The sequence below is a fragment of the Periplaneta americana genome, chromosome 8, assembly GCF_040183065.1.
Source record: "Periplaneta americana isolate PAMFEO1 chromosome 8, P.americana_PAMFEO1_priV1, whole genome shotgun sequence".
NCBI lineage: Eukaryota > Metazoa > Arthropoda > Insecta > Blattodea > Blattidae > Periplaneta > Periplaneta americana.
The window spans coordinates 99,170,055-99,194,592 of NC_091124.1; the positions used below are offsets into that span (position 1 = coordinate 99,170,055).

Consider the following 24,538-nt stretch of genomic DNA (forward strand, 5'->3'; position numbering starts at 1 on the left):
GGCCATTCCTAATAACGTTGATGAGATGCCGGCATATTTTGATATGACATCAAACGTAACTGTAGGCGAAAAGGTCGTAAAACCCATAACAATTTAAGGAATTGGCAACGAGAAGGCGAAAACTAACTTTATGCTAGTTATTTTCGCCAATGGATTTAAGTTGAAATGAAGGCCAAACATGACCTCGTCGTGATACTTAGGAGCATGACATCACAGTTGCAGGTGTTGGATGTGATCTTCAATAAGCACTTCAAAGACAATCTCAGGCAGCTGTATAATGATAGGCTCCTGGAAGGGAACTATGCCTTCATCCCAAGTGGAAAACAAAAGAGGCCATCAGTAGCCATACTGAAAGAGTGGATTCTGACTGCTTGGGGAGAGTTTAGTGATTAATCATTGCTGGTTTTAAAAAGTGCTGCATCTCCATTGCCTTATATGACATCAAGAATGATATGCTACAGCAGAATGTGGAAGGTATTGATAACAATGGTAACAGTGATTATAACTGTGAAGATAGTGATTAAGAAAGTAACAGTGATGACTCTGAGTAATAATAATAGTTTCAAAACATAGTGTAGTATGAAGCCATTCACTAAGTCAGGCATCTCATGGCCAACGCATAAAAATTGTTACAGAGAGCAAATGTAGACAGCGTAGTCAGCTGAAGAGATAAGCGCAATACTCGAAGATAGCTGATCGCTGATTCATGTCACACGTATGAGCGAGCTAAGTTGCAACTGTCACGGGAGAAATTCCACAAAGCTGCACTTTTGAGTTGTACTGTCACAATAGATGGTTGTTAATAATAATAATAATAATAATAATAATAATAATAATAATAATAATAATAACTATATTTTCTAATTATATATTGAGTAAAAAGAAATCTGAAGCATGAACAACCATACATGTTACATAATTATTTAAGCACAAGGAACTGGCAACCCTACCCCATTATCTCCTGGCCTAGTTGCCTCATAAGTGGTGTCTTGTTGGTATCACTTGTGAGGTTCAGACCTTTCTTCGGACAGTTGACTAATCAACAACAATACTTCATTTCTAGTAAATGGTTTTTGGTATGTCTTTTTTTTTTAAGTTTATACTATATTTAATAAAATAAAATTCAATTAAATAGTAATAATAAAATTACAATTAAACATGTTGGTTGTTAAGGTATGTATTCTTACAATAGGTAAATATTAATGTAATAATTACAATAATAGTTAAATAATATGTTTCGTAATGTTTTCAATAATTAACAATAACCAAAAATCTTAGAAATTCACAATTATTTTAAATTATAACTATTCAAATCTTAAATCAGGTCTCAAATTCTTTTCTCAAGTCCTTCAGTAATTCATTACATTTGTTACTGATCTTGATTCAAATTAGGTAACAATTAGATTAATGACGTGATAAATTGACTCCCACAATTTCACTTTCTCTATGAAAGCTTTTATTTCTTCATATATGGGTATTTGCGGTAATAAGGACATTCTTTCTCTGAGATGGAGACAACATCGTAGCGGTTGCAGAAGTCTATTCAAATGTCGCGGTCAATGACGTCATCCAGAGATACATGAACTGCTCCCGCATCTTGTTCCACTCTTACATTAAAAAAGAGAGATAGGAGGAAGTGCTCCGAGAAGACCCTATTGAGACATCTGCACTAAGTGAACATAACAGTTCGTGTACTTGATTAGAACATTTAGAATGCCAGGCCCTACTGGTATACAAAATTTATTTCTTCAGGAGAATTTAATTATTCTACAGAAGAAATGAGTAAACTTGCAAGTTTATGAAGTTCTGCGAATTCGTGAATGGAAATGTCGTCTTATATTCGAGATCGTTTATCTTTCTACAAACAGCACAGCAGTAAAGTTCGTGTGGTTAATATTTAAACTATTTTTAATGTTATTAGCCCTATTTATGATTCTGTCAATGAATCAGCTAAAAAAACCGACATCCTTGTCTGAATGATTCTTTAATCGATATCGGATATGGCTCCATTTTTAAGGATTCTTATTATTGATGTCTTATTTTTACAGAGAGATTGTATTGCTGTTGGAACTCTGATTTTTTTAATGCATTCCATAAATATTTTTTTAGTTTTGTCAAAAGCTTTACATAAACTATAAATATGTAGTACTGTATGCAGGCAATCTCAATTCTCCAGTTCATTCATTCATTCATTCATAGTTTTCTGCCTAAAGGTAGGTCTTTCACTGCAAATCCAGCATTCTCCAATCTTTCCTTTTTTTTTTCTCCAGTTATAAAACACAAAATAAAATTATGAACTTAAATAGGTATAAATATGTTCTTCACATAATGTACATCAATCCACAAGAACACATTCAAACATTTTACTAACAAAGTGATATAACTACAGTAGAACCTGTATCATCCAAGGTAATGAACGGGGTGGGCTGAACGGTTAATAGAACAAATTGGATAATCTGTGCCATTAAACATTTTCGTAAATTTAGTGAATAATGCTTACACTTTCGTAATTTTCTCTATGACCTTGTATTCAACATGCTAGACAGTGTGCCAGAAGTTCCCTGATTTATGTCTGGTTGTTAACGATGGGTTTTTAAGGGGCAAGGAAACTCTTTGTAATAACTGTCTGTGGAATGATAGGAATAGTGGAGGTCTTATGTTGTATATTTACATACTTTATACACTTTAGCCTTGATTTTTATTAAGTTGCACACGGTTGTGACGCCAGTCTCATCTTCTGAGATGAGCCACAGTTTCTTGTTCCCTAAACCACTCAGTTATTTGCACTTCTTATAATTAGCACAACACGATTTCTTTTGATACCAGTGGAATACATTTAATACAGAAATTATACAGCATGACAAGTCAAATAGTAGACCATACTGTGTAAGGGTTAAAGTCTTGTAATAAATCTCTTTAGAAAAAATAACATGTTAATATAATGTACAGTACCAGTACTTCATATACTTCTGCAGCAAAAAAAAAAAATCCGAGAGAAAGACAGACGGGTAACCCGCTAATCAGTTGATACAACGAAGTTTTTTGTTGATTTTCGAGTTCGTTATTTTTTTTCCCCTGATCATTATATGCTTATGTAAGTTGTGTTAACTCTCGCTAAGTGGTTTTATATTTGAAGGGTACAGAGAAAAAACGAACAGAGTCACAATTCTCATAACGTTGACGACATCATTTAATTTAGTATATTATTGTAAAATTTGTTTTTCTTATCAAAACTGGTAAAGGAGAATTATCACTACGTATACAGTCATCCTTTCCTACTTTTTCATTAGAAACAAAAATAAATTTTGCAATAATATACTGTGACAGCGACGTGAGATTCGAACTCACGACCAGCATCCCGCAAGAGAGCAGATCGCGCGGGCTCCACGGAGCACTGAGGGACGGCGCGCGGCAGAGAGAAGAGAGGGGAAAGGGCCTACACGGCGAGGGAGGCTGCGCGCGCAGCTGCTACTTATGGAGTGAAGGGGGGAACGGACTCTCCCGAATCTTCCAGAGAAGTCTGTCCGATGTGGAGATATCCAGATAATTCAAGAGGACACCCGTAGAAATTTCTCGTAACTATGATTTTGCTATAAAAGAAGAAACGCGAGCGAACCTGGGCAGAGTTTCAGTTTACTCAGTCAGTGAGTAAGCCAGAGCAAGCATGCCAGTCTTGTGTACCGGAGTTCGACTCGAGTGTGCGTCCGCAACTGTGTCAGCATCCAAAGGCCTGAGTTCGAGTGCAGTGGACCGCAGTTGGAGGGACCAGAGTTCGAGTGCAGTGGACCGCAGTTGGAGGGACCTGAGTTCGAGTACAGTGAACTGTCTCTGAAAGTCTGTGGTTCGAGATACTGTGAACTCGAGTGACTGAGCTAGAAGAACTGTGAACTGAGAACTGACAGTTCTGATTTGTAAATAGTGCTTTGTAAATATTAGTTAAGATTAACAGTTCATTGTTGTTCGCAATAGTCTAAGTAAATTGTCATTGTCGTTTGTGGAGTGCAATAACGAACGCTGTGTTGCTGTGCGGAGAGCAAATCCCATTGTTGCCGAGAGCGTTTAATGTGAATTGTAGAAAGGAATTATTATTGTTGAGATAAATAAAATTTACAATACTGAATTCGATGATGACATTACCCTTAAGAAAATTGTGACTATGTTCGTTTTTTCTCTGTACCCTTCATTTTATTTTATTGGTCTTAGTTATTATTTTATTATTGTTAATATTTATGTTTTATTATTATTATTATTATTATTATTATTATTATTATTTATTTATTAATTTGTATTACTATCTTTGTATTATCTCTGTCACTGTTAATCTATTATTACTATTATTATTTATTATTATTATTATTATTATTATTATTATTATTATTATTTCTATCATCAACATTATTAGTGACGTCTCTAAAATTTATGTACAGTCTACTGGACAGTACTTGAGCATGAGCATATGCTCATTTCGGGTATCTATTCAAATGTAACATTTCAAATGTAAATTATGAAAAAATTATGAATATTATGAATAAATTATGAATCAGAAAAAAAAAGTTAATAGGGTGACGGACAATCAGAGTTCAACTGTTTTTAGTTGGTTATTTGCAGCAGCAGCAGCAGCAGCAGCTGTATTTGTAGTTGTAGTAGTAGTAGTAGTAGTAGTAATAGTAGTAGTAGTAGTAGTAGTTGTAGTTGTAGTAGTAGTAGTAGTTGTAGTAGTAGTAGTAGTAGTAGTTGTAGTTGTAGTTGTAGTAGTAGTAGTAGTTGTAGTAGTTGTAGTTGTAGTAGTAGTAGTAGTAGTAGTAGTAGTAGTAGTCCTGGTCACTCTGCAGGGAAGCATAGGGCCTTGATTAAAGCACGCCATCGTACTCTATTGTTCACCAACACTTTAATTTTTTTCCAGCTTTTCCCTGCATGTTTAGCCTCATCTCTAATTGTGTTGCTCCATGTTATTTTAGGTCTTCCTCTTCGTCTGTTCAGTCCTTGGGAGTTCCAATCCAGAGCCATTTTAGTGATGTTATCTCTCCTTAGTACATGTCCAATCTACTTCCATTTTCTGAATTTGATTTCTTTGCTGATTTCGTGCTGATCTGCACTTCTCCTGAGTTCCTTATTAGTTATAATCTCTGGCCACCAAATACCCAAATACCTCAAGCAACAATTTATAAAGACTTGCAATTTCTTTCCACTGTACCAACTAGCCTACTAGGTTATTTAGCATCGATGAAATTGGTAACTGTGAAATGGTATTTGGTGAGATGAGGCAAGGATTCGCCATAGAACACCTGACAATCGCCTTATGGTTAGGGAAAACCTTGGAAAAAAACCCAACCAGGTAATCAGTCCAATGGGAATCGAAAGCACAGCTCCGAATCAAAAGGCAAGCACCTCTGCCAACTGAGCTATGCTGGTAGCTAATATAACTATTACCAGTACTATAATTGGTTTAAACACAAAATTACAGTTAGAAATTATTCCAACATGCAATTTACTAGCTATGATGTCTAAAATAATAAAGAAATGACAATTGGAGAGGAAAATAAATACCAGAATATGTTTTAAAAGCGATGTAACTATTCAAAGGAAAATAAAATACCAGTACACAAATTAAAATCTAAGGGGTGGCAGAGAAAACTGTATTTATGTTGTAAATGTTATACAATTTCTTCAATTTCACATACAGTTCAGATTAGGTAACTTATGCTTTTCTAAACTCACCCCACACTGATATGACTCCAAGTACTACCCAGGTGGTCCATTCTGGCAGGTACTTGATGAACACCAGTGCCATGAGGGCTGCCACGAAGATCAGATAGGCCTGCTGAAGTCGCAGAGGACCCTGCCAATGAATACAGATCATCCCCACAACGCCGAAGTTCCACATTAGCAGTGCCAAGGTTATATAATCCATGGGCACATTATACGCCCTCAGGACTTCCCTGTAATGTGCACATATACCAGTATATTACAACCACTATTTGATTTAAAAAATAATATTAACCTGACTTTCATGTATTTATTTTCATTACCTTTAATGTGTATACGTCTGGAAACAGGTTTCACTTAGTACGGCACCACTCAAAAACTGACATGGGCAAGTAACAGCCCACACAGCAATGACACAGCATGTCAACATTCGGCAATAAAATCTAGCAACTTATACATTAAATTAGAGATTTAATTTATTTACTTAAAAGTGCTGGAACTGTCGACCTTTCGTACAATTTCTTCGTGATACACAGTACATATCATAAAAAAAGATTCGCTGTTTCAATGTTTATTGCATTGCCACAAACTAAACTGAACTGCAATGAATGGAGGTCAGCTATATACTAATGCTCTAGCCTTGATGTCCCTTCAGCCTGTACGTACTACGCAACACAAAACCTTCTTATGCTCGATCTAGGAGAAATGTACACATTATTTCCTCGACAGTCCCATTCCATCTATAATAGTAAAGGCCAATGGCATCAACTTCAGCAACACCTGTTTCCTGACAAACACTATGTATATAGTCAAAGCAAATAATCATCTATTCGGTTAATAAAGTATCACCAAATCAGCAATGATATATTTCACAGTTATGCCATAAATTATATATTTTGTAGGAATTTCAGTACATTTATTGCTTCCTACATTGTTCTTATTTTCAAATTGATCTGATGTCTGTGATTTAACTTTGCTGTTCGCATTACATATTTACAAAGCTTTGTATACACCAAATTTGCAGTATGAAAGTAAAGCACTCATTCTTATAAAGTAAGACTGAACATAGGATACAGGTTTTGTATTGAAAAGGTCACAAAACGGAAACACAAAGGAAATGAGAATGTGCTAAAAGTTTCACGTCTGAAGGATGGGAAAAAAAAAAAAAATTACTTTAGTAAAAACCGCATTTTGCATAATAAAAATAATAATAATAATAATAATAATAATAATAATAATAATAATAATAATAATAATAATAATAATAATTCTTTATTTACACTGGCAGACTTAAGGCCATAGCGCCTTCTCTTACACTCTACCAGGTCACAAAGTATAGAAGCAGTTACAATTTAACAAAAAGTTAAAGAACAGAATACTAACATATTACAAAAAAAAATAATAATAATAATATCATAATAAAATCGACACTAAACAACATGAAAATAATACAATAATAGAAAAAAGAAAGTAAAATACATTGGAATATAGTAAAAGCAACTCATTTAGTACAAATGGTTAATATGGAAAACGTAAGGTAGAATATCATATCACATCACATCACATATCTATATCAATTTATGTTGACTTTAACTTGCACTTACGTCTAGTTTTAGTGCAAGTTTCAACCAAGCGCGTTTATTTTAAAAACCTTAAAGCTTATTTACATATTAAACTTACTTACAAATGGCTTTTAAGGAACCCAGAGGTTCATTGCCACCCTCACATAAGCCCGCTATCGATCCCTATCCTGTGCAAGATTAATCCAGTCTCTATCATGATATTCCACCTCCCTCAAATCCATTTTAATATTATCCTCCCATCTACATCTCGGCTTCCCCAAAGGTCTTTTTCCCTCTGGCCTCCCAACTAGCACTCTATATGCATTTCTAGATTCGCCCATACGTGCTACATGCCCTGCCATTTCAAATGCCTGGATTTAATGTTCCTAATTATGTCAGGTGAAGAATATAATGAGTGCAGTTTTGCATTGTGTAACTTTCTCCATTCTCCTCATTTTTTTAAATTCTCTCTTTTTTTTTTTAACTTTACAATAAACAAGTCTACATCAATCGTTCCTGTTGCCCTATTTATATTTATGTTTAATTTTAGGTCTTCTTTCACATAATAACTTATTATTTGAAATAGTAAATATCACATTGAGGTTAGCAGATGTCAACATAAAGTCAACAAACTGAAATAGCTGAATCGGTACATTCAATATGTGGGGTAGTCTCTATTCTTGCAATATTTTCACGTCAGCAGAATCGTCTGCGTAACATCTATACAGCCTTCTGCATACATGTTTAAACACACTTGAAAAGTTAATTATGTAATCAACCTCAATTCCAGTTTCATCATTCTATCACATGCAGTCATTTTCGTTCATTGCTATTATGATACATAATAAATTAAATTTATTATACGTGCATTCCTATTGAATTTAAAGTATAGTAGTTTACAAATTTATGAAGTTGATTATTTTTTGAACATTTACTAATTAACACAGCTATTTAAAAAAAAAACCCTTTCCTATAAAGTCATGTTTCATCCAGTGGAAATATAGTTATTACTTAATAACTTCATTAATTCTTTACTTTCATTTTTATTTTAAAACCTTGATGTTATTCTATCCTATTTTCGAAACATGTCTTCTTATCTTATTAAGTTAATTTTTAGCTTTTCTAATTTTAGGAAAGTTTAATCTTTGTTGATGCCTACCTCTTAGTAAGTAGTTTCGTTCAGTATCTATATTCTTGATTGAATTTGATTGCTCATATTTATTTCTGTTAAAGTTTCTATTTGTCATTTTACCTCTTATTAAATGTTCGTCACCTGCTTCTACCTCATCGGTTGGTTTTGCACCGCTCCTCCATACTGTAGATGTTTCACTTCCTCTCGAGCACCCCGGATACCAACGGCCTGTAGCATTCTTAGTAACTGATCTTCACTAGCGCTGACCTTGTCAGTTGATCCACAATTGCTTCTCCTTGTTGTATTTTCACTTGCGCGCCTCAGACTCCCTCACTGGTCATTCCCTCAGTCTGTGGCAAAGCTCCTCAAACAGCATCTTCTCTAGTTCCAGCAGCTTCTTCCATTCTAGGTTTTCTTTCTTCACTTTATTTCTTCTAAATGGATTTGTGAAAGCAGCGTTCTTGATTTCACTTCTGTTTACATGTTGTGGAGATGATGCTCTATTTCCATTTGTCTCAATTTCCTTATTTCTGTTCTTGTTGCAGCAACCCAATAAATCCTCAATATTTGGATTATTTAAGGATTTTACGTCAACTATGTTTCCGTTTATCTTCATTATAGCTTTTACTAAAATTGCTCTAAATCCTTTACTTCGAGCTTCTTTTAGTAATGGTATTAATTTCTTTCTTTTCTCTCTTATTTCTTTCGCAAAGTCATTTTCTATGTAGATATTTGTGCCTTTAAGTAGATGCATATTGGCAATGATGTGCTCTTTAATAAAGTAATTGTTAAATTTCACAATAATTGGTCTTTTCTTTCTGCTACCAAGTCTATATGCATTATTTATTGCACTTATGTCCAAGTTTAGTCTGAAATAGTTAGTCAACAATTTTAACACTACGAAACAAGTATTAGGTTAAGGGTGTTTGAGAATAAGATGCTTACGAAAATATTTGGGGCTAAGAGGGATGAAGTTACAGGAGAATGGAGAAAGTTACACAACACAGAACTGCACGCATTGTATTCTTCACCTGATATAATTAGGAACATTAAATCCAGACGTTGAGATGGGCAGGGCATGTAGCACGCATGGGCGAATCCAGAAATGCATATAGAGTGTTAGTTGGGAGGCCGGAGGGAAAAAGACCTTTAGGGAGGCCGAGACGTAGCCTAGATGGGAAGATAATATTAAAATGGATTTGAGGGAGGTGGGATATGATGATAGAGAATGGATTAATCTTGCTCAGAATAGGGACCAATGGCGGGCTTATGTGAGGGCAGCAATGAACCTCCAGGTTCCTTAAAAGCCAGTAAGTAAAGGAAAGTAAAGTAACGAAACAAGTATCAATTTCTTTTTCATAATTGCACTCTTCAACACCGTAAATTACTATGTTATTAATTCTACTATCACTTTCGCATTTTTTAACTAACGATTTTAACACCACCTGCTCTTGGATAACCTATTTTATCTTATTTTCCACTTCAGTGTATCTGTTAACTAATGTATCTATATCATTTGAAACTTTGTTTAGTGGAACACGTGCCTTTTGACTGTCTTCTCTCGTTTCTTTCATGTAGTTCATCCATTCTCTTTGAAACACTTCATCACTGTAGTCTCTTCCTTCCCTATCGCCAGGACCAGGGTTTAACTCAACATTTCCAATAATCAATAGAATTGATAAAACAATTGTGGTCATAATATGTAGATTCTATCGGACACTATTGCATTCTCACCTTTTGAACATCTGCAGCATTGCCATGCATTATAACCCCCGATTCGCGACCTGTACGAATTTAGGTCGTCCCCCATACCTTCTTCACATGCTAACCTAATTGTATATGCTGCTTATTACACAATCGTTCTCTACGATTACACTTTGTGAACTGATGAACTAGATAGATTCATATATTCTGTAAGTCCAAATCACTGTTACTTACTTACAAATGGCTTTTAAGGAACCCGCATAAGCCTGCCATCAGTCCCTGTCCTGTCCAAGATTAAATCACTGTTACTTAATTTAATCAATTTTGTTTCCTAAATTAAAAATGGTTAATTTCTCTCTAAAGATGGTATTGCAGATGTGATCACTGAAGGTACCCATATATTCAATTATTCGCTTTAAGAATCACATACAGATTCGATTTTCTTTTTCCTGATTTGTTTAGAGATCAGTTTCCACTGCCATAAATAAGAGGTGAAACTATTAATATTTTGTACAAGTGTATGATAGTATGTTTCCTGGTTTTATTTTTTAAAGTTCTGCAGACTATTCTGCACACGTACAGTAATGGAATCTTAACAATTTTCATTCCACATCTTTATCTTCATCATAAGAAATGAGTCATTTCAAATAATTAACTGTGCTAGCTTTCTGTATTGTAGTGATACTACTATTTTTGATCTCATAGAATATTTTCCCCTCCAATGCTTGAATTTGATTCATGAAAACTGTCTGAAGTTGAAAACAGCTTTATGATTATCTTTCTCAGTGTCTGAAAGAATGACTTGATAGTAAGCAAAAAGAAATATCGTCTTCACAGCAACATTCTCAGACTTAATTGGATGATAGCTTTGTGTATTTCAGTAACAAGTACACCTAGTGAGCATTGACTTAGTAAAGTTCATATGATATTTACAAACTGTCACAACCAGCTAGATCCAGACCACATTAGCATTATACTAACGATCTACAATAATTATACAACTCTCTGTTTCAAACCAGTGAATAGTTATGATCATGTTTAAGGAGACTAAATATATTATAAAACAGAGTGTATATCCATCAATCAGTCTTTTGTGTAATATGATCGTCTTTAACCAAGTTATTACAACATGAACACTCATTTAAAGTTTGTGTGACTGCAACCTGTATATTTTTGTGTGGCTTTACTTTGTTTATAGTGTTTTTTTTCTCTCTCTTTATTTCTTGTGTAGCTTTACTTTGTATATTATAGTGTATTTTTTTCTGTTTATTTCTATTATTGTATTTGTATTCCTGGTGTTGTGGAAGAGAAGGCCTGATGGCCTTAACTACACCAGAATAAATAAATAAATCATTTGTAGTGTTTTTTGTAAAGCAGTTTTAATTCTGGTTGAGTGTTAGAGAAGGCCGTATGGCTTAAACTCTGCCAAGGTTAAATAAACTATTATTATTATTATTATTATTATTATTATTATTATTATTATTATTATTATTATTATTATTGCATCAGTTATTTATAGATTTCAAAAAGGCATATGACTCGGTTAAGAGAGAAGTTTTATATGATATTCTTATTGAATTTGGTATTCCCAAGAAACTAGTTCGATTAATTAAAATGGTCTCAGTGAAACGTACAGCAGAGTCCGTATAGGTCAGTTTCTGTCAGACGCATTTCCAATTCAATGTGGGCTAAAGCAAGGAGATGCACTATCACCTTTACTTTTTAACTTTGCTCTAGAGTACGCCATTAGAAAAGTTCAGGATAACAGAGAGGGTTTGGAATTGAAGGGGTTACATCAGCTGCTTGTCTATGAGGATGACGTGAGTATGTTAGGAAAAAATCCACAAACGATTAGGGAAAACACGGGAATTTTACTTGAAGCATTTAAAGAGATAGGTTTGGAAGTAAATCCCGAAAAGACAAAATATATGATAATGTCTCATGACGAGAATATTGTACGAAATGGAAATATAAAAATTGGAAATTTATCCTTTGAAGGGGTGGAAAAATTCAAATATCTGGAAGCAACAGTAACAAATATAAATGACACTTGGGAGGAAATTAAACACAAAATAAATATGGGAAATGCGTGTTATTATTCGGTTGAGAAGCTTTTATCATCCAGTCTGCTATCAAAAAATCTGAAAGTTAGAATTTATAAAACAGTTATATTGCCGGTTGTTCTGTATGGTTGTGAAACTTGGACTCTCTCTTTGAGAGAGAAACATATGTTAAGGGTGTTTGAGAATAAGGTGCTTAGGAAAATATTTGGGGCTAAGAGGAATAAAGTTACAGGAGAATGGAGAAAGTTACACAACACAGAACTGCATGCATTGTATTCTTCACCTGACATAATTAGGAACATTAAATCCAGACGTTTGAGATGGGCAGGGCATGTAGCACATATGGGCGAATCCAGAAATGCATATAGAGTGTTAGTTGGGAGGCCGGAGGGAAAAAGACCTTTGGGGAGGCCGAAAAGTAGATGGGAAGATAATAGTAAAATGGATTTGAGGGAGGTGGGATATGATGGTAGAGACTGGATTAATCTTGCTCTGGATAGGGACCAATGGCGGACTTATGTGAAAGCGGCAATGAACCTCAGGGTTCCTTAAAAGCCAGTAAGCAAGCATTATTATTATTATTATTATTATTATTATTATTATTATTATCATCATCATCAGCAGCAGCAGCAGCAAATAACAGCTCATGCAAATCAATTTTACAATTTTAGGGCGGAGAAGAGAAGGGAACAAAATAGAATGAGATGATTGTACTTACTCTAGGTAAAGATATGAAAATATAAATAACAGCATCAGTGATGAGAGGATGAGCCAACCATGAATAATCTGCAACACAAAGAAGTAAGAGATTTGAGTAGATGTTCCACTCAGCACAATCACACTTCATGGAACATAGTTAAATTTAGTTCAGTTTAAATGTGGCAATTATGAAACATGTGATTTAGCATCAAAATAAATAAATTAGAACACGACATAAATTCAAATTGTTTCTTTTAAAACAATTGTATAATATGAAATATCATAACTTCGTTACCTGCGTTATAAAGTAGCCATTAACTCTATCTAGAGGATTTTATTGTCCTTAAAAATTCATAACAATAAATGCAAATAAAAAAATTCATATGATGAAACTGGAACAATGGAAAAATCATTACGAAAAATTATTGCAAGAGCACAGAACACAATTATGAAATCAGGACTGCATCAAGAGGCGGGCCATGGCCCAGAGAGCCGACTTAAGGGGGTGCCAAAATAACGAAAAATCATATTCCTATTATTTATTTAATGAAACATTATGCAGATCGAGCTTACATTGCATCGTGTGCATGTCCAATAATGAATAATATCTTGTTGCTCTAAATCCTTCTTATAGGGGACTGCTGTAAGGTACATTATTGTCTGACAAGTATTTTTAAATTAGACTTATGCCCAGTTGCATTAAACTCAAGATATCTATTCCATAGCTATCTGTTCCTTAACTTTATGGAACACATAAGTCTGTGCCCGATTCTGAAAGTAAATCTATCTTTCAAATGGCAACATATTCAATAACATGCTTTAAATATGGCTGCTAGATGGTGACATGTGTTTCCAGTTTATTTTGAATAGTCTTGCAAACTTAAGAGATTTTGAACGTCAATTAGCTACAAAAAAATTACACATTTACTGCTATTGGTATAAAAATTTAACAGCTTTTTAACTTTTGGGTATTAATGACTTCAGCACAATTTCTTTAAGGTTTTCCATGAATTGGAGTTGCCAACACAGATTGTATGTAAATACTAGCTGTAAAAATAACAACCAAACATAGAATCAATCAATCTTCTTAATTATCCAGCTGCCTGCCGACATACATACATACATACATACATACTGTACATATCCACATTCACTTTTATATATTAAGATAAAAAGACAGACTACAGAACACATTACTTCGTCATCAGATTAACTAAAGTAAAGAAATAAACAATAACTTCGCTGTTCGAAGAGTCAATGAATGAATGAATGAATTTAGTCCAAAATGTATCATTTTTATGATGCAATAAGGACGACCTCCTTGATTTTATCAATACTGTGAAGGAAATGATCACCGCTATAGATAGAGCTCAGATTCCCTAAAGCTCAAAGTCAAATTAACAACATTATTTAAGAGTCGTCTGCTGTTGACTGAGATTGACAAAACACCTAAGGAATAGCTATGTGGTTCCCTCACTTGGATCAAACTCTAGCCTGATGTGAACATAACCTCAGTGAAAGCCACAGAGCAGCCTAAGAGGAAGACTATGCTATGCCTACGTAAAGACTACCAGACTGGAAACAATTAGCAACCCAGTACACCATTATACCTGTACAAGAAGAATCATGGCCTTGTTACAGCCTTCTGGAAAGTGTACAAGAGGAAGGAGAAGCAAAGAGAATCATAAAAACATAGAACACTGTTTTTTTTTTTTCGCACATTTCTCTGTAGTAATGTATTAATTGAGAAAATGGACTTGGCAATTTAGCACTAGTCTCCCCCTTTCACTATATTGATGCCAGAAGCAAAAAGTTTTAATATAAAATTGAAAGATAATTTAGGCAGATATATGACAGATAGCTGAAATAAATAAAACCCATGCTCTCACATACGGTACCGGTAATAAGAAGTACAAGGCCTACCTTATAGCAACGGTACTTGTAGAGAACTATAAGAAGAACTGTCATGACAGCTATTACAGCCAGTAGAATTAGAGAATTAGCCACTGCATTCCACACCTTTGTGCTGGTGTCATCACTTTCTTCATGAAATGGAGTATAAACACTGTAACAAACATAACAAATAAAAATAGTGCAACAATTTCTAAATGTAATATATAAAATAGTGCAACATTTTCTAAATGTAATATACAGGATGGATGGTAATCTCTGCACCAAACTTTAAGAGGTGATTCTACATGTTAAATATAACAAAACTTTTATTACACTTTTCCTTTGATGAAGCACCATTAAGCAGGAAAATATAGAGGAGACCCCCAAAGGCTTGCACTGTAGCCTGAAGTTTATTGTGCTTACCACTCCTATTCTTGTGAATGATTATGTAGCCGAACAGCTGTGCTCTTGTACAAATGCAGCATACCGCACAGTGAACCTGGGCTATTAGTATGGGTGATGATGATATGTGAATTAATGATGGCGATATGAGTCCAAGCTCCAATACCGAAAATTATCCAGCAATTCTGCTTCAATTTTCCCAATGTTTGCAGTGCTCTATTGCGTCACGTGTTACTGATTGAAGGGGGGGGGGGGGGGAGGTAAGGAGTGCAGGTCGCACTTGCTTAGAGTTATTGCAGCAGCCGAGATGTTGCTAAATGCTTTATAGAAACATAACGATTTCCTCTAAAACAGTGAATGTTAGAAAAAAAAAATTATTTAGATTTTTCAAATCTCTCCTCATTATCTATTGCCAGTTTCATTTTGGTGCAGGGGTTACCATCCACCCTATATATATATATATATATATATATATATATAAAACTTCTCCCTCAATCAATGAGTTTGCAGTGCAAAAAACTAATATGGTAGACTGCAAGTATCACCTTCTGATCTATTTTAGTTTTAACACATTGCTCTCACCAAAAGTGAAGTAAGACTTTGTTTCACACACAACAAATATCCATTTATTTAGTTTCCAATAGCTTCATATCTGCTTTCATTGCCATTAAGATGTATGTTCATCTGTTCACTTCTGAATTTCAGCAAGGAAATGCAAAAACATTTACTGGTAGGCCTACTGTAAAATTGTGAATTCATGATCCGAAATAAAAATGCAACAAGAAGTTATATTCTGATATTCTAAATTATCGAACAACGCAAATTTAGAAGACAAACTATAATGCTAAACTGCCAAAAAACAAAAGTTACAAGAATTTATATAATTAATTGATTAACTAGTGGACTTACTCGTGTTAATTATGTAAGATTTGTGCGGCTTACAGCTGTTTCAGTGCTTCAACTCCATCCTCAGAGCCTACTAGATCACGGCGTCATCTCGAACTTCTCTGCTTGTTATGTGGGTGTGTTTGATTGTTGAAAGGTGTTGAAGAGTGGAGTCAAATAGTGTGTGTGTACTGAAATTGATCTGTGTGTTGAGAATTTGATCGGGGTGTGTTTTAGTGTGTTTGTTTGGTTCTTGGGTTGTATGTGTAGGATTTCCATGTCCGTATTTATGTTATTGTATGTATGGTTAGCATTGGTTATGTGATCGGCATATGTGATGGTTATTGCTTTAATGTGTTCTTTGTAGCGTGTTTGGAATGATCTGCCTGTCTGTCCTATGTAGAACTTATCGCAACTATTACATGTGAGTTTGTATACACCTGTGTGGTCGTATTTATTTATTTGTGTTTTTTGTGTGTTGAGATGTCTTTGTAGTGTGTTTTCTGTTCTGTATGTTATGTTGTATTTCTGCTTTCTGAATGAAGATGCGATCTTATGTGTGCTTTTGTTTTCATATGTTAGTGTGATGTATTTCTTATGTTCTTGTGTTTGTGTTATGTTTTGCGTTCAAAATGAATTTATATAAATTTCTATGCAATACAATATAATCAGTTAGGCTACAGCAAAAGCCTGCTTAACCAACTTTGCTCAACCGTTAAAATACATACCGTATTTTTTAACCATAACACACTTAAATGTCTAAAATATAACTGTATCTTATGTTCCGAAGGTTTGTCAATGCATACTAATGAGGCAGCTACTGTCCTCTTGTTTTCATCCCATAGCAAGGCTACAAATAAGACATTGTGAATACTTTTTAAGAAATGTAGTAAGTAGAGAAATCTGCTTTTCACACCCTCCGTTCACTTGTCTTCTGTTTAGTAGCAGCCAGGGGGTATATGTTGTTTCTGTCAAGTGAAAGTTATTATTTGTATATAGCCAATACCTTTTCTTCCACCTACTCCCTAACCCCAGAATCGTGAAACCAGTCATGGCTGAATGAGAGGTGACAACTGATTCCATGTGTATTCACTTATGTAAATACTGTAGATGTTAAGCAGTTGTTAGTGCATATTGTGTTAAATAATTTCTTGATATCTGTATTTCTATGACATCAACAAAATGTAAACGTGTAGTTACAATTTATCAAACTAAAACTTGAAGCTGTGAGACAAGTGGAAAAATGGCACAATATTACAAAATGGTTAACAAACCAGTTCCTGGTGAACAAAAAAATTTTCAGATGAAGCGAAAACCAAAGTCAAATCACAGTGATGCATGCACATTAAGATAGTTGTGCTTTACTTTAATCCGCTGGACTGGTTAGCTGATGATACTGTATGTGGGTAAATCTAAAGGTGTATATTAATTATTAAGTACTGAGAATTACTACTAAAGCCAGTATTATTTAAGGTGTATATATAAAGATGTTAGAAGAAAGTATGATAGTTATGGTGCTACCAAATGCAGAAATGTTAAGAGTCGCCATTATTTGTAGTTAGATTGATGACAATAAATATCATTCAGAGGCCCTACATTCATCTATAGTGTTCTGCCCAAGGGCAGGTCTTTCACTGCAAACCCAGCTTTCTCCAATCTTTCCTATTCTCTGCCTTCCTCTTAGTCTGCACATTTAATCCATATATCTTAATGTGGTCTATCATTTGATATCTTCATCTGCCTCGAACTCTTCTCCCGTTCACCATTCCTTCCAGTGCATCCTTCAGTAGGCAGTTTCTTCTCAGCCAGTAATCCAACCAATTCCTTTTCCTCTTTCTTATCAGTTTGAGCATCATTCTTTCTTCAAGTAAATAGCTATTAAGAAATGTTTGATAAATTGAATTATGTTTATTTAATTATTATGGCGAAAACACTATTTCTGAAGATTTGTAAATAGAATCTATGTCTGAAAATACTCTTGTTCCAAAGACTGAAAATGTGCAACCTGGAACCTAGGTACTAGCTGAATTTTTCAGTTCAAAAAGGTCAGGAAAAACAAATATAAAATATCAACATAATATAACGATGAAAGAGTAATGGAACGGAGAAAAATTCTCTCCGGCGCCGGGATTTGAACCCGGGTTTTCAGCTCTACGTGCTGATGCTTTATCCACTAAGCCACACCGGATACCACCCTGGCGTCGGACAGAACTGTCTCAGATTAAGTTCCAACTCTTGGGTTCTCTCTAGTGGCCGCCCTCTGCACTACGTCATAGATGTCTATGAACATAGGACCGAAGTCCACACATGTGCTGAGGTGCACTCGTTATGAGTGACTAGTTGGCCGGGATCCGACGGAATAAGTGCCGTCTTAAATCACGAAGTGATATGCGTAAATCACTTCCGTTCCATTACTCTTTCATCGTATGATGACGCAGAATATCTGCATGGAAATATCATATGTACTTCAGTACATTAAAATAATATATAACATAATATAAGCTTAGTCACTGTTCCATTACAAGTCAATGTAGAGTTGGAAATTCAAGTCATATGTCTATGTATGTCGACTAAAGAACATGTAAAGACTTTCACAGTTGATGAAGAAGACCTTTTTCATGTACAATTTGAACAAATACTCCAGATTTTTCCTCAGTCTACAATGACGACCATTGGAACACGAGTTTATTATGAACTTCCAAGAGAGATTGATGTGTTTGAAACACAATAATTTATATTTAAATAAGAGATGTTTTTTACTTTATTGTACCTTTATCTATGCATAAGAGTACCATACCTTGAAGTTCATTATAGTGATGTAGGCTTAAATGTGACAACCATCATTATGTAACATTAGATGATTCAGGTCAATTAAATGTATATTCAGTTTTGGATAATGTGACATAAAAAACGCATTATATCTAATTTGGTCCCTGACTTACATGTTCTTTATGCGAGTTTAAAGCACATAACTTAATCTTTGATAATGTCAGAAAAAAATGTTGAAATTCTTGTGTTGTGCACTTCACAGAAATTTACATCTTAAAGAGACTACATGTAAAAGAATGTCCATTTTTATAACATACTGTAACTTTTTATACTAGACAACAATGCAATTTTATTATCTCAACAATAATTATCACTCTCTACAATTTAATTTCACTCCCGTCAACAATGGGATTTGCTCTCCGCACAGCAACACAGCGTTCGTTATTGCACTCCACAAACGACAATGACGATTTACTTGGACTATTACGAACAACAATGAACTGTTAATCTTAACTAATATTCACAAAGCACTATTTACAACACAGAACTGTCAGTTCTCAGTTCACAGCTCGTTTGTCTTGGCTAGTTCTTCTAGCTCAATCACTTGCGTTCACAGAATCTCAAACCCCAGACCTTCGGAGACGATCCGCTGAACTTCGAACTCAGGTCCCCCAACTGCGGTCCACTGCACTCGAACTCCGGGATTTAGGCTCCACAGTTACGGACACCACTCAAGTCGCGCTCTGTTCTCGAAGCTGGTTTCACTGCTACACAAGACTAACTCGCTTACTGTCCAAATCTGCCTGTAACAACACTGGCTTACTGACGGGCTGACTGAACTGCTCAAGTTCACTCGCGTTTCTTCTTTTATAACTAAATCGTAGTTACGAGAAATTTCTACGGGTGTCCAGAGATAGCTCTCTCGAATTATCTGGATATCTCCACTTCGACGGACTTCTGTACGATTCGGGAGGGTCCGTCCTTCCCTTCACTCCGCACGTAGCAGTTTGCTTCCTTCCTCATTCGGCAAGTAGCAGATGCGCGCGCAACCTCCCCTCGCCGCGTTGCCATAATACACCCCCTCTGCCCTCTCAGCAAGCAGATGCTCCCCGTACCAGCGTTTCGTCTGCCACGCGCCCTGTCAGACACACGTTCGAACCCCGGTGCAGCTGTCACAATACGTAAGAGTCAATTATGAAAAATAGTACTTACTTACTTATGGCTTTTAAGGAACCCAGAAGTTCACTGCCATCCTCACATAAGTCTGCCATCGATCCCTATCCTGAGCAAGATTAATCCAGTCTCTACAATCATATCCCACCTCCCTCAAATCCATTTTAATATTATCCTCCCATCTAAGTATCAGCCTCCCCAAAGGTCTTTTTCCCTCCGGCCTCCCAATTAACACTCTATATGCATTTCTGGATTATTCATATGCATATGTGCTACATGTCCTGCACATCTTAAACGTCTGGATTTAATGTTCCTAATTATGTCAGGTGAAGAATACAATGCGTGCAGTTCTGCACTGTGTAACTTTCTCCATTCTCCTGTAACTTCATCCCTCTTAGCCCCAAATATTTTCCTAAGCACATTATTCTTAAACACACTTCACTTCTGTTCGTCTCTTAAAGTGAGGATCCAAGTTTCACAACCATACAGAACAACCGGTAATATAACTGTTTTATAGATTCTAACTTTCAGCTTTTTGAGAGCAGACTGGATGACAAAAGCTTTTCAATCGAATAATAACAGGCATTTCCCATATTCATTCTACATTTAATTTTCTCCCGAGTGTCATTTATATTTGTTACTATGCTACAAGAAATTTGAGTTTTTCCACCTCTTCAAAGGATAAATTTCCGATTTTTATATTTCCCTTTCGTACAATATTCTGGTCATGAGACATAATCATATACTTTGTCTTTTCGGGATTTACTTCCAAATATGAAAAATAGTATGTGGTTTTATTGAAGTTTACAGGAGATATCTGTATGCTGTATGGAGAATAAACTACCCTGTGCCTGGTGAATAAAAACTGATTTTTTCCCACATAATTTTCATATTACTACAGAATTGCAGGTACAGTCTCACTGTAACACAATATATAACCATAGAGTGGCTCTGTTATTAATTTCTAAACTGTATTCATAAAGTAGCTGAAGAATAGATTAAGTGATATTTACATAATTTAGCCTACTACAATAGAGCTAAATTCTGCTTCAATTTTTATTAATTACCCTGTTTAAGCACTATAATTTATTTTTGTTACGTACAGAACCATTAATATAACATGAAAATTCAGAAAAAAATATTGAAATGTTAAATACAGTGAGTCCCACTGAATGTTTCCAGTGTTTCTGTCTGCTGACAAGCGGCAGGTCCCTCTTACTACCACCTCTGTTTGCATTTGCGAATTTACAGCACTTTGCCGGATTAAAACTTATGTATTATGTTATATTAATAACATTCGGTATTAATCCTCCTTCACAGTAGCTGCTGGGAAGTGTTGCCCATAACTTACATTCTTGTAAGAAATTATAATTCACACAATGGCGAGCCATGGACAAAAATTTAGGTGAAGCACTGCATATTTATGATTGTTATTATTATTATTATTATTATTATTATTATTATTATTATTATTATTATTATTATTATTACTACTATACGGACATATCATCTTATTTTATTTTATAATATTGTTATAAATTTACCACTACCACTACCACTATCATCATCAGTTGTTAAAAGTTATGTTTTATTTAACGATGCTCGCAACTGCAGAGGTTATATCAGCGTCGCCGGATGTGCTGGAATTTTGTCCAGCAGGAGCTCTTTTACATGCCAGTAAATCTACTGACATGAGCCTGTCGCATTTAAGCACACTTAAATGCCATCGACCTGGCCCGGGATCGAACCCGCAACCTTGGGCATAGAAGGCCAGCGCTATACCAACTTGCCAACCAGGTCGACTCATCAGTTGTAAAAGCATGTGATGGGTATAGTTATTCATAACAGACCTACCTATGCACTTGTATTGAGAGAGATTTGGTTGGTAAGATCATGACTGTTTTTACCATTACAGTGATTGAATTACTGACTCAACTGGTAACACTTTTATTCTTACTTGCAATGCCAATAACTGCAGATGTAGGACATTTCCTTTTACTCAACTAACTTAAAGCTAAAGACTCTTAAGGCTGGTTCACAATAAACCGGGAATGGAAATGACAACGAGAACGAGAACGGGGAATAATGTTAAAAACATGTATTTTAACAATATTTCCATTCTCGTTTCCATTCCCGGTTTATTGTAAACCAGCCTTTAGGCCTAATTGTGTAAAATATGACCGATCTGATGGCAGCAACTACCATCAACATAAACAGTGACATAGAAATCTTTATTAGAATGTAAATATCCTTAGTTGTGTCTCAGGTTACTGAGCTGATTGTGAAACTACCACCAATATGCATAGCAGCACAGGAACCTCTACTTACAGGTAAACATCCTTAGTTGTGTAGAATGTAACCGAGCTGATGGTGGCAACTACCACCAACATGCACAATGACACAGGAACAAACAGCTTGATCACATGTTTTGCACCATATTTTAGCTCTTCTTCTTCCTCAACTGGCCACTCTTGTACACCTGACGGCTGTATGAGAGGACCCCCACCTCCTGGAGGGCTAGTTGGAGCATGGTTCACTAGTCCATTTTCTTGATGCTATGAGTTACACATAAATATTATGAATTAAAACTATAAATCTGCTTCTTTCAATTCAGCATCATTCAACACGCACATGTATAGGCCATTCGGTGTCTCGTGAAACCAAATGCATGTTTCATAGTAAGAATCTAATTGTCAGAGTAAATGAGCTAGCTAGCTAGCTAGCTACAAATGGAAGCATAGCGAGGGAGAGAAACTTCCCAGTCCACTTTCTTCTTCCCTTCTCGCAAAATAGATTTCACAAGATAACAAATGGCCTACAAATTAGGTGGTATATTGGAAAATGAAGGAAAAGTTATTCAACAGGAAATGAGCTTCAGTATACAGAAATAACAATAACATGGCTAGTTATGTGAGGGCAAATGTTGCAAGTAAAATATCTGGTTGACTAAATCGCTTAGTCTGGCAAAATATAAATGGGATAAGACTGTATCTTCGATTTCTCACGCACCACATACTGTATAACGTATCTCACTTTCATTGCGTTCTAACCGATGAAATTAAACTGAAAGATGGAATAACTATAAATGTATGCTAAACAAAATACAACTTAAGTAAATATACTACATTTAACACATTTCCACTTAAAAAATTGGCACATACATATGGCCTATGTGAGTCCATTACATATTGTCAGTTTTAAATGGGAGTTACAGTGCTGTCAATACCTGATAAGAAAAATAAGTGATAGTGACAGTTTAAGTTTCATTTGTTCAGGTTTTTAGTATGCCTTGCATACACACTTTTCAGTGGTTGGGTGGGTAAGTAGGTAGGTAGGTAGATAGCATAGGTCTGTAGCAGCTGGATTTAATTAAGTAATAGGCTATGACAGTCCAGCTAGATCAGGATCCTACTAAACCACAACCAGTGCTGTCATGGTAATTTTTTCTTGGTCATACACCTCATCCCTTGTTTTCTCCCTTGAAATATATTTTACTCTTCCCTCTCCATCTTTCGACTGTCATTTAATAATTTTTTGGCTTAGATGTAGAATATAACCTTATCACACCTCCACTGCTACTAGGTTTGTTGAAGAAACTGCAGTTATAATTATGTATAAGCAAATAAGCAAAACAATATTTACATCATCTACAGCTTCCGGTCGTGCTTCTTGTGTACTATTCCGTGACTTACGTCTCCTGCCAATTTTGTCGGCCACAGGCTCAGTTCTGACAGGTGCTACGTGTGCATCCATTAGGCCCGTGTACTCTGTGGCTGATTCGAATTCGCTATCAGACATTCACAATCACTACGTAACACATGAATCGTTATCTACACTGATAAATACTCTTCGTTATCACCTTTACATGAATTTGATAAAAAAAAATCACACAATTACATTTACTTGGCAGCCAAACGTCTGCTTTCCATTGCTGTTGAATTCAACACAGTGTCGCCAACTAGGAGCAGAATAGTCAGAATTGCCAGCTATTTTGAGATGGAAGTACCTACAGATGCTTAAAAAATCCCCACAATCAGCAAAATATCCCTATGTTAGTCGAATGAAAGCTCAGAGGACCCAATTGATTGATATCCGGCATGCCGATATCCGTGTATTTAAGTGTGTGGAGGAAGGCTCTTCGCCTCTTTCTCGCAATGATTGATAACATGGATTCAAACGGACTTCCACACAATGGAAAAGATTCTCGTTCGAGGTGAAAACCTCGAGCAAGTTTCTCGCTGAAATCGGTAGCTCAGCGAATTTTCTTGACACATTTATCAAAGATGTTTGACATTTATACTCTTTATGACGATTGAATGTAGAAAAAGATGAAGATGTAATATCACAGTCTAATACATACAGTCACGCAACTTTAACACTTTTTTTGCCAACATTCGCGACACTAGCGCCCAAGCGGTAGGCAAGGCACTGGTCATAGGGTCTCGTTCAACCAGCACGTGTTTTAAAAGGATGCGAGATGTTATAATAACGTTTTAATCATGAGTCGGAATAAAGGCAATGTGTGCATTGCTGTAAATTGCAGTAACAAC

At 35.4% G+C, this 24,538-nt stretch overlaps 1 protein-coding gene across 1 annotated transcript in view; it reads right to left on the bottom strand.

Moving 5' to 3' along the window:
• Psn (presenilin) overlaps window positions 1-24,012 on the bottom strand; it is a 47,840-nt gene extending 23,828 nt beyond the window's left edge. Inside the window, exons 1-5 of the mRNA XM_069833314.1 lie at window positions 23,631-24,012; window positions 22,317-22,543; window positions 14,790-14,931; window positions 12,886-12,953; window positions 5,719-5,939 (exon numbers count right to left, since the gene is read on the bottom strand). Of these exons, the coding sequence (XP_069689415.1) occupies window positions 5,719-5,939; window positions 12,886-12,953; window positions 14,790-14,931; window positions 22,317-22,543; window positions 23,631-23,786 (814 nt within the window). The 5' untranslated portion in view covers window positions 23,787-24,012. The remainder of the gene's footprint in view (window positions 1-5,718; window positions 5,940-12,885; window positions 12,954-14,789; window positions 14,932-22,316; window positions 22,544-23,630) is intronic.
• Window positions 24,013-24,538: the final 526 nt, after the last annotated feature.